Here is an 11,408-nt window from a genome sequence, read left to right on the forward strand (position 1 = left end):
AGATTTTTGGAAATATGTTGTAATTTAAATAAATTGGTTGAACAACAGAACCTGCTGCTGTTTGTTCTGTTGTAAATTAAAATCTTCCAGCTGCTGCTGTGGATACAAGCTTTGCTTTTGCTGAATTTTACGATCTGTAATGACAAAGAGCCCAATCAGCTCTATACCAAACTGTGTCTGCTCTGACTGAACTGAATTACTTCAGTACTTACTGTAAATAATCATCAATGTTACTGTGATTCTTCCCCTGTCTTTAATTCACCCCAAAACAATTACCAAAATGTGTAAAATAAATAAATAAGTAAAGAGTGAGAGAGAACCCATTTGAGAAATTGCTTCCAGAAAAACAACCCTGACCATGACCCCTGTCACTTTATCTCTTCCTCTCATCTTTCCCCTCCTGCTTTTGCTCATTCTGGATGATGAAGATAGACAGATAGCCATCCACTGCATGTGTCAACACGCCACAGGGGACGTCACTGCAGAGGATACAGGGAAAAGAACTTGATATAGACCCGCTGTTGCTGAACACCATCTAAATCAGACTCTTTCCACAAACACTGGAAAACGTCTAAAACACAAAGAAGAAATTCACATTTTGGTCCATTTAGCTTAGCCCCGTTTATCTCTCCCTGTCTGGTTTGACTTAAGCAGATTCATTTTGAACCCCCTTCTGACATTCTCTGACATATTCCACCCCCTAACACCATCCTCCTCCTCTACCACCCCCTATCCCCTCCTTTTACCCCCCTTTTCCCCAGGACGTCCGGAAAGGGAAACCACAATAACATTTCACCAGAGACTCAGTCAATATTATTCCTTGACATCTTCAAAGCGGGACAGAGGATATTGGAGCCCGAGCAACAGACGGGTGGAGATAGTCAGGGAGTGTGTGTGTGTGTGTGTGTGTGTGTGTGTGTGTGTAGTCCAGCTGTGAACAGAGACAACAGACGGAGAGAGTGTTCGGTGTGGCCTTCGCAGTCAGTCTGACAGTGAGTCTCTGAAGTATGGCTGCCTAAAGCTATGAGCCACTCCTTCATATCCATCATACTCACATTTTCTTTGAAGCACCTTCTCTCTGCCCTCGGGTCAACCATCCGCCTGTGTCCCTTACCTTTGTCCACACCGTGCATCATCTTAATTCTTCATCGCACCACCAGGGGTCCCTGTGTGCATAACAAACAAAGCACACACTTGTCCAGCCTCCGCTTCTCTGTTCATATTTCTTTTTCATGTGGCGTAATAGCAGTGGTGGTAGTTGTAATAGAAGCAGCACCTCTATCATTACATACAGATAGACGTGTAATGATGCTGAGGCAGAGGCAGTGAGTTAATGTTGGGGTTTTGTGGCAGTGCTTCTGCACAGCATCAGACCGACAGGCAGCCGCGGAGCCACAAGGACAAGCAGATACAGGATCCTTCAAGCTGCAGGGGCCACAGACATTAACAAGGTCTCTTCATTCTTTCTTTTCCCTCTTCCTATCTCCCTCTGGGCTTTTCCTCTATCTGTCCATATGGCACCAGTGGACTCAGGGGGGTGCAGGGGGGCGATCGCCCTTCCCGTGAAAAAATGAGATAAAGTGTCCTCTAGGGTGACCTTTCAGTTTACTATAAATGTATCACGACTTTGTGCACGACTATGTACTGGTGCCCTTTTATTTCTCCCCTGCCCCTCAAACATCCTGAGTCCACCACTGCCATATGGGATGCATACTATAGAATGGAAACATTCAAGGAAAACATGCAAAGTCAATGAAAGTAAAAGCAGGGGTATTCCATTGTAGATATACTTTGTTTAACATTTCAAAACCTGCCTACCTCTCTCTAACGCCTCCCCAGATGTGCGCTCTGTAAGCGAGCGTTTCTGCGGTCTGCTAACAGAACATTAACTTTAAAGTCTTCTTTCGTCCCCAGCTATATGTGCGCTATGCTGTAAGCGCTGGCCCCCGTCCAGGAATCTCCTGCAGCCAGCCGCTCATAAGCCCTCTTCTAACCGGCCAAGAATGTGAATAGCTCCTTCAAAGAGAAGCCCTCTCTGCAAGGTGTGGTTAAAGCAAGTACCTGAGTCCACAGGTGGACATATTAGAGCAGATGAAGCCGCTAACTGAAATCCCACACCTGTCTCAGAGCAAAGGGGAGAAACAGAGCAGCGGGGATGAAAAGATTAGATCAGATCAACGTGGTTCCATTGTGTGATTCCTTTATATGCTGCCTTCGTGAATCTGAAACCATCCGAAGTTTGTGCAGCTGTATAAAACAAAGAAATATTGACTTTCCAGTCTTTCAGATTCTACAAGCTTGATGAATGGTGCCCAATAAAAGAAGTCAAGGGGTCAAAGGGCAGAAGTGTCACAGTTTTACAACGTGAGACTGTGTTAAAAGACAAGCTGATCAAAGACACTCAGCAGAAACGCCCCAATCGGACGGAAAATACAATGAGCGTACAGGGACGGTCGGCCGCTAACAAAGCTGCCCAGTAACACAAGTGAGCACGGAGTGGTGAGAAGAGGAGTGGAGAGGAGGGGAGAACATGGCCCAGGACAAAGAGCTGCTTGTCCGAGGTCTGTCTGCCACTGGCCTGCAGGGAGGGGCCCGGTGCCACTTGTTTGAGGGGTCTCCATGATAAATTTCCCACTACTTGACTCTGTCACACTGTCTGCCACTCGGACAATAACTGAGGTCATGGCAGAGTAGCGAAGCGTTGACATGGTGGCCTCCGCCTGCAGAGAGGGGCCACTTTCTCTCAACGCGAGCGTTTATTTCAGATCTCTGCCTCCCATCATGACTAATACATCTTAAGAAGAGCGTTGGACTGAAAATAAATAAAACACTTCTCACAGTTGTCTTTACTTGGACCATTAATCACGGGTATAAAGTCCGAAGCTCCAGACCTTCATACGGATGTAGTGCCGCGGGGGTTGTCAAACAGAGACGGACAGAGATAAATGTAATCCCGCTGAAGAGGAAGCACATGACAGCGTATGAAATATTGTTCATTTACTTCTTTGGAATGACTGTGTTGAAAACCAAACGAAACAAAACTCTGCGTAGCTATGCCACCTGACCTCTTGGCTCTGCAGTTTTCTTTAAAGGAGGAAACCCAATTACACTGTGCATTTTTAGGAGAAAACACCAAACAAATGTCACAGTGCAGAAGTGAGACTGATGCAAGAAAATACAATTCAGGGAACCGGACATCAGGCCTTCCACCTGAAGGACGACTGTGAGAACTTTGAGTGATCATTTTTAAAATCTTTGGGCTGCAAGAGCTTAGCCAATAACAGGCATAACATAAATAAATACGATCAAGTTAAAGGGGTGGAGAAGAAATTCAAACACAGGATTTTAATATTTACAATATTAGTGAGGTAATGACACAAACTCAGAAATATTTATTTTTCCCCTAACTGAATAAACAAGCTGTTCTCAAAAGAAAAATAAGGTCCTCGGAATACTGTTTGAAGCTAAAAAGGTGGCAGGGTCCGCCACATATAAACAAAGTAAAACAGTATGTGTTGCCCTTTAAGGTCAGTTTGTTTATTCAGTTTATTCATGAATAAGAAATCAGTCAATGAAGAGCTTTCTCTCCTGATTAACATGTATTTCCCAAAACTACATAGTGCACCTTTAAACAAGTTCACTGCTAAATTAGTGACCTCATAAAATGATACCAGAGAAGATCTAAAATATGAAAACAACCATATGAACTCCTTCTTGAGCCTGACAGACATCCTAGCAGACTATAAACACTGCCTTATGTCCGAGCTCTCACTGCAGACAGGACGCTATAAGAACATTCATTCACCACTCCGCTCTCTTTTTGGGTCTGTCTTGAGGGGCTTTACTCACGCAAACCTGTCATCCCTCTCTGAACCTGCGCTCCCTCCTCTTAAAAGAAGCAGGTTTGTGTGTGTGTGTGTGTGTGTGTGTGTGTGTGTGTGTGTGTGTGTGCGTGTGTGTGTTGGGCTGGGGGTAGAGGGGCTACTCAAATCGTCCCACCTCCCTCTCTTTACCAGTCCAGGCGCTCCAAACTTTTCGGAGCGCACCGCGGAAACTCTCCAAAGAGTTTGGAGCAGCAGCAGCAGCAGCTCCTGCTTCAAGAAGGAATAGTTTTTTAGACAGACTAACTCAACTGCAGCCGCGGAGAGCAGTCGGGAATGTCGAAGGGGCGGAATGGTCCTCCAGCCGAGCGGCACATGTGAGCCAAGAGGCCACCGGTAACGTTTTCTGTTCTTTTTTCTTTTTTTTTTATTTCAAGAGGAGAGGGCAGTGAGAAGAGCGCAGACTTTAAAGTGTCTGAGAGCTGACTGTTGGAAGTGTCCTGTCACCTCGACACGATGGTCTGTCTGCCGGGATTCAGCTGGGTCTTCCTGAGCGCTCTCCTGCACACTGTGGCACCCTGGGGCGCACATCGACCGGACAGACCGAGGCAGTGCGACCCACCAAAGTCGGTGAGTCGTGTCGGGGCACTTTATCAACTCAAGGACACCCTTTTTTTTTTTTCCTTCTACCGAGATAGACGCGTGTTAGAAACTTCATGGAGACGACTACACAAGATTTCAGTTCGTTGAAGCCAACAGAAGTGACACTTGTTGTCAAAAATGAGCCTAAGTGAGCTTTCTGGGCGAGAGCGTCACTTTGTGTTGAGAAGTGGTGGGAACATGAGGGCTCAGATGGAGAAATTAATTTTAAAAAAATAAATAAATTGCGTAATGGCACATCAAAATTCATTTAATTCCATATGTTAGTTCATATTTCTTGGTGGAAGCTATTTTAGAACATACGCCTTTTCAGAGTAGTGGGGACAAAACTGGTCATTTCAAAAATGTTTCTTGGTTCTAGCTGGAGAAACAACGGTGAGGCTAAACGTAATTATTTTTAATAGTATTTATAGCGTTTTAAGATATAATGTTTATGGCAGGGCGAGACAATCACACCTCATGTCGTTTATCATTTCTCAAAGTCCTGCTTTATAATGAGGTCAAAGGTTATGGCCTATTTAAAAAAAAATAGATTTGGATACCTTTTATGAATAAATAATAAACTGATGATAAGATGAACAAATAATAAATAAAGATGCACTAGTTAAAATTGCATGATTAGGATTGCTTGTGAATTGGCATACTGTCTACAATGTCTAATAATAATATTAATGATAATTAATAAATAATAATAACGTGTGTATTGATATCAGGCTAATTAATATTAACTAGGAGACAGTGATTAGAGACAACACTGACTTATCTTCAGGTATTTTCTGTACTGGCTCAGAAATGAACCTCCCAGAACTCCAGCTGGAATAAAAGCGGTTTCCAGGAGAAATTGTTAACTCTCGCCAACTTTATGACTGTTTATGTGACAAACGCAAGTGGGGGGAACACCCACGGGTGACTTGACTTCATTTGGAAAAAGTTTCCCTGACCTTTTCTCAGTCGCGATCGTGTTTCACCGTAACACAAGGCCCATTAAAACACTTATCGGGCACATTGGTAAGAATCATGGATGTGGCTTGAAGTCCTCATGGCGGGGAGGCGCAGCGGCACTCAGCCGTGCTCCAGCTCCAGTTCACGCGTCTTGTCAGCCGGCCTCCCACTGTGAACGCATCCTCTAAGGAGGGAGGGACATTAATTAAAATCATCACATCCAACAAGCTTCATATCTGGAGAAACAAAACCAAAAACACCCCACTCAGCAACAGGCACATTTATAGATATGACTCTTGGCTGTGCGCGCGGGGATCACTAGGAAGGCTTTTGTTTCATGTGTGCATTATGTCCTGTACATGCGGATAATGAATGTGTTGTCAGCGATCACTGAGGACTTCATGTGATTTGTAATGCGTCAGTACAGTGGTCTCTGTTTTCTGTTAAGAGTAATTACCCCCATAAAAACGGAGCCGTGCGCGTCAGGGCTCTCCAAAAACGTCCACGCAGCGTCAGCTTCAGCAGCAGAGGGGAATCTCTCCTCTTCCTCTCTCCTCTCCTCTCCTCAGGACACGACCACACTTACTTTCCATGTCGAAAAAGTCCTCATTTAGGGCCCTGAGTAGCTTGTTAAGGGATGACAAAATGCTGCACACGCATAAAAAAAAAAAAAAAAAAAAAAAGGCTCTGCTTTGTAAGTTTCCGTGTCTGAAAAATATGATGGAGAATGCACTAATGCATCTAATGCCGTCCAAAGTGTTCCCGTCAGTGTGCGCCCTGCCAGCCTGAAAATCGAGTTAGAAGCAAACATTTGGGTAAAGAAGGAAAAGCTGCTCTCGGATTAAGTGCAGCACTTTAGATGCGTTTTGTCAGAGACACAGAGAGAGACCGTGCCAGAGATGACTGCATGTTCATTGTAGTTAACTGTGATGATAACAGAACATCCCACGGTGGAGACTTGACTCGCTCTTGGCAGAAGTTGTAGAGAGTTTTATGTGACAAAGGCAGTGTTGGCAGCGCGCATCATAATTGGAACACATCTGAAGGAAATTCTGATTGAATTTTAGAAGTAAACATTTTCTAAGAATAACTTTATTTTACAGTAATGGGTTTCATCCCTCGAATGCCTGATTGCAGCGTGTCTCAGAGGCCAGGAGTTTGATTCTGTTTATAGAAGCTAATTCTTTCTTCATATTTGAATAATGCCAACATCAAAGTCATCGCACATGCACAGCACATTCACAGAGCTCTTAACAAGAAACATATTTTAAAGGCAGTGTGAGGCCTTACGCTCATTTTCGGTGGCTTTGGTGATTCAATTTCCATCGCGGCATTGTTTTGTGTAAAGATAACCACAGTAGACAAACACTTCCTGCAGAGGACAAAAACAGTGTTGTACTTAAGGCTGTCGGCAGCAGATCTCCCCGTCTGGCGTAAAAAAAAATTCACAAACAAAAGTATCACAGTGGGGTCAGAGAGCCGAGAGCAGGTTTCTTTCAGCTTTTTGGCTTTTATGAGCTCCAGCGCAGTATATTTGCACTGCAGCCTTCAAAATGCTTCCCAGGCCGAAAGAGGCTTTGGCAACCGAGGTATGCACCTCAACAATACACGGGGGTCTGTTTACAGCCCAGAAGGCCCCTCTATAAACCCGCTGCCTGCACCACAGCAGCAAGCCCTCGCAGCTCAGCCCCGAGCTGACAAGACTTCATGCTTCCCCTGCCGTCGTCTCAAAATGGTATTTCAATCTTTAACTTGTTGACCCGAGCCTATGAGCCAGTAAACCACAATAGAGGAAAAATATGTCAGCTTTAGTTTAAAGGCGCGCTGAATTGCTCTTACACGACGGCTCTGGTGTTTTTATTTCCTTTTACTCTCAAAATCTTATTTTCTTTGCTTCCCTCCTTCTTCTTCCACTTCGACAGCAAAGCGACATGAACTCTTTCCTGTGGCGAGTACAGCGTGCGCCTCCTCACCCACCTTCGTACTTATTCGGTACCATCCACGTGCCCTACACTCGGGTCTGGGACTTCATCCCTGACAGGTCCAAGCAGGCCTTCCACAACAGCCGCAATGTTTTCTTTGAGCTCGACCTGACCGACCCTCTCACCATCTCCAAGCTGACCAGCTGCCAGCTGCTGCCCCATGGCGAGAACCTGCAGATGCTGCTACCTCGAGACCTGTACCGCCGCCTCAAACGCCACCTGGACTACGTCAAACACATGATGCCCTACTGGATGACTGCCGACCAGCGTGGCCGCGGCTTGTATGCTGACTACCTGTTCAACGCCATTGCTGGAAACTGGGAGAGGAAAAGGCCTGTGTGGGTGATGCTGATGGTCAACTCGTTGACGGAGTGGGACGTCCGGTCCAGGGGGACGCCGGTGCTGGACCTGTACTTGGCTCAAGAGGCTGAGAGGATGGGAAAGATCACGGGGGCGGTGGAGCGGGTGGAGGAGCAGTGTCACCCTCTCAACGGGCTCAACTTCTCTCAGGTAAGAGGAGGAAGGAACACTTGTTTGTTTTCTCCCTTTTACATTTGATTCCCTGTGTGTACACAGCTGGAATAGCAGATGTCAGATTGTTTATTCTGTGTGTCATTCAGACAAGCAGGTTGGGCTCCGTAATATACAGTAAAAGTTGAGTGTGTGTGTGCACAGATTCTGGGTGTTGCAGAGAAACAGTCAGAGAATGTGGGAAGAGACAATATGAGGATAAAAAAAGTGATTAAAACCTTTCTCCCGGGGACAGCTTTACGGTTATGGATGTCCCTCCACCTCACTAAACAAACACACTCATCAGCTGAGTCTGCAGAGGGTGTCAGGCTGAGCGATGCACATGCAGAACAGATTAGAGAAGGTGAGAAGAGCGGAGAGATCCTTCTTCCATTAATGCAGACTGTCTGTCTGACTCTCTGCGGTATTGCAGAGGTCGCACTGTAATAGGAGACTGGAAGATGAACGAAACAACCTAATTACTTGATGAGCAAAACATGGGGAGTGTCCCCATCTTTAATTTCTTGTCTGATGATAAAGAGGTGACGGGAAGATGCATCTATTTAAAGAATTAGTCAGTCGGAGGTCCCCTACCATAGAGACTGGAGACCATTTTTCGAACTGTGGGAGGTCGCTCAAAAAAACTGTGACGAGCCTCGACAGCACGAGGAAGATGCTCTGTTCTGATTTACGTTCTCAGACGACCTTTGATCGACATTAAGGAGGAAAAACACTTCAGCGCGACCAAACACACGTGCCTTACAAGCACACCACACCCAACACGAAGGCACGCAAAAGCTCCACGCATGCACTTTGGCGGTGCAGTGCAACAGAATCTGTGAGGGCCCACACCTCCATGTGACAGGTCGGAGGGCTCCGGGGCTAATTTGAGAGGCAGTGGGCTCCCAGCCTCTCCTCTTTCATCAGCACCTCCTAACTACGCTGTCAAAGTCGCACTCCATGCCCTGCACATGCCAGGGAGCTTTGCTTCCCCTAGAAATAAGCTCAGCGAGACACACCGAGCTTCTCGGTAATGAAGAGCAGAAGTGCTAATGCTGTCAGGAGGGCTTTGCAATTTGTGTAGTCTGTTATCTCCTGTAGACGTGTTGTTTTTCTTGTTATCTTAAAGGGATTAGATCTATAAAGTAGTCTCAGTTTAACCGTCCCTGCTGCTGATCTGTATTTAGTGCGGCAGGCACGGCAGTTGCCCCTAAAAACAACACTGTTTTAAATTACATCCTAACAGAGTTGAGTAGCAGTCCAACTTTAGAAAGCGGCGTCTATGTTTCCTGAGAACATCTATTTGACTTTAATAAGTATACTCAACTATTGTTCTGCAGCGGAAAGAATGGGCAGAATGCACTGAATTTACAAGGCCGGGTAAGATTTTTACAAGACAGGTGCTCAAATTCAGATCAGAATTTTATTGCCGTGGAAATTCAGTCAAAACTGGATCATGGATAACTTGAGTTTCACCCCACCAGAGCACAAGCGCCGCTGGACTTCTGAGCTTCCAGCCCCCTCATTTCCAGATATGTATGAGAACAATTGAGAGCTGAACTGAAACTGACATGGAAACCATTATTCTCAATTATAATAATTTGTGATTTAATCTGAACACTATGGTTGATTGATTCCCGCTACGCTCGACTGTAACAAGGATGAGGTCAGGAGGACGGATAGAGGAAAAAGAGTCGAAGAGAAAGCCTGTGGGTGGGAGTCAGGAGAAAGAGAAGTGAGACACAAAGACGAAGGCACAGATAGAGACTGGCTGGGGAAAAAAGAAAAACTGTAAAGGCAGCGGCGGGGTTGAAAACGCAGGGAGACTGATGTGCGTCGTCTCACCGCTAACGCTAATCTGAAACATGAGCAATGCTTAAAGGGAGATCTGAGTCGGGAAAGGTTCCAAACCCTGACGGCCCACATTGTTTGTTCTCAATAAAAGTAGCTGCTTACAATATCCTGTGACTTTGACTTCACCAAGAGGCTCTTAGAAACATGAACGCTGGTGATTCATCATTTGGTCGGACTGGAGGTTCCTCAGAAGGGCCTGATCCAAGAACCACTGGTAGAGGGGCGGTCTTGAGCCGGGAGGGGATTTTATTGATCCCAATTCATTATCGATTCCCTTATTGAACCAGTTCTCAACCGTTTGGGTACTCGATTCCCATCCCTAGTCTTGAATCACTGGTCCTCAGAGGAAGTAGTCTTTAGATGAAAACTGGCAAAGCGGATCATAATCATAAAGAGGCGGAGAAGTGTGTGTTTTAATTCAGCGATCTCTTTCGAGTGGTGTTGGTGGTAGCGTAGGAGGGACGAAGAGACGATAAGTATGCCAGAGCCGTCTTTAGACCATTGTGGTCTAACAAGAGCTCTGTCTGTCTGAAACTCTCCATGGTCTCTTTAGATCACAGAGAGCAGAGGTGTGGATGTCTCTGTGAGAGGCAGTTTAGAGTTTTATAGAAACAGAGGAGGATCATGGTGCCTGGTTCTTCTCCAGTTCTTTGGAGGCTGATGTGGGTTGACAGGCGGGCGGGCTGGACAGCACTAAAGTCTTTGTGAAACAGAAGGGTTCAAGCTGCACAATCGCAGCTCTGAGAGGCGACCCTGATACACCCGCTGTTCCCTCAACAGTGGATCAGTGAATAATCATCATGATTTATCAGGTATTATACCATACCAGTCTCCGTATCACAGTGGTCCACTTCCAAAACACAATGGCTTATTTTCACCTGCATACCGTATGTTATTGAGGTTAAGATAAGGAACAAAAACAGCTCCAGTGCAAAGCTGCTTTTGGGAAACTTGAGGGCGGCTCCAGCCTGTGAGCCTCTCACGCTCCCACCAAATAAACACCCGTATTTATTTTCCCTGGGTCGCATTGCAGCTGAGGCCACTGGTCCATGTCGGAGAGAAATTGCATCATATTGGTGGCGCCTGTCTCCTGGGCAGGGGTCAAGGGTCATGGCGGGAGGTGGTAGCGGAGCCGAGGAGCAGCAGAGCGGTAAGGAGACTGGCAGTCTGCTAGGGTCAGTCTGGGCACCGCTGAGCAGGCAGGCAGCGCCCAATCTGATAGAGTACCTGGCTCAACCTCCGACCAGGCTGAGTTTCCATTAGCTCGGGCTATTTTGTGCCATGACTTGTGTAACTATGTGTAGTAGGTGTTTGTGTGTGTGCATGAGAGAAAGAGAGCGGTGGTTGACTGTCGGCTACACCCAAGTGTTGTGGGAACACAGGGCAGTGGGAACATAGGCACGCTCCTGTCCCCTCGAGCGGGTTAAGATTGTAAGGGATGGGGGGGGTGGTAGGTGACAGAATCTGGTTTCCTCTCAGCAGGAGGGCGCCCTCCTCCTGGTGCGCTCTGTTTACAGCCTCAGTGTCAATCTGACATTTCTATTTCAATCAGTGAACCCTCCTGTGCCATCTCTCTGCTAGGGAAGACGTCAGGCTGAGGCCTTTTTGTTGTGCTGACACTGCAGCTTCACACACGCTG

General features: G+C 46.3%; 1 protein-coding gene across 1 annotated transcript; it reads left to right on the forward strand.

The window, feature by feature from the left end:
- Nucleotides 1-4,210: 4,210 nt before the first annotated feature.
- Nucleotides 4,211-11,032, forward strand: LOC141004780 (metalloprotease TIKI2-like). The gene is made up of 3 exons (XM_073476440.1): nt 4,211-4,451; nt 7,346-7,915; nt 10,868-11,032. The coding sequence occupies exons 1-3, from the start codon at nt 4,338-4,340 to the stop codon at nt 11,030-11,032; spliced, it is 849 nt and encodes a 282-aa protein (XP_073332541.1). The 5' UTR covers nt 4,211-4,337.
- The last annotated feature ends 376 nt before the right edge of the window (nt 11,033-11,408 follow it).

Source organism: Pagrus major, chromosome 11 (assembly GCF_040436345.1).
Source record: "Pagrus major chromosome 11, Pma_NU_1.0".
Lineage (NCBI taxonomy): Eukaryota > Metazoa > Chordata > Actinopteri > Spariformes > Sparidae > Pagrus > Pagrus major.

What these genes read in the sequence shown, in the direction of transcription:
- LOC141004780 (XM_073476440.1), top strand. Translation starts at nt 4,338, where the DNA reads ATGGTCTGTCTGCCGGGATTCAGCTGGGTCTTCCTGAGCGCTCTCCTG. An exon ending in AGTGCGACCCACCAAAGTCG is followed by an intron (nt 4,452 to 7,345) that starts GTGAGTCGTGTC and finishes CCACTTCGACAG; the next exon opens with CAAAGCGACATGAACTCTTT. An exon ending in ACGGGCTCAACTTCTCTCAG is followed by an intron (nt 7,916 to 10,867) that starts GTAAGAGGAGGA and finishes TCTCCTGGGCAG; the next exon opens with GGGTCAAGGGTCATGGCGGG.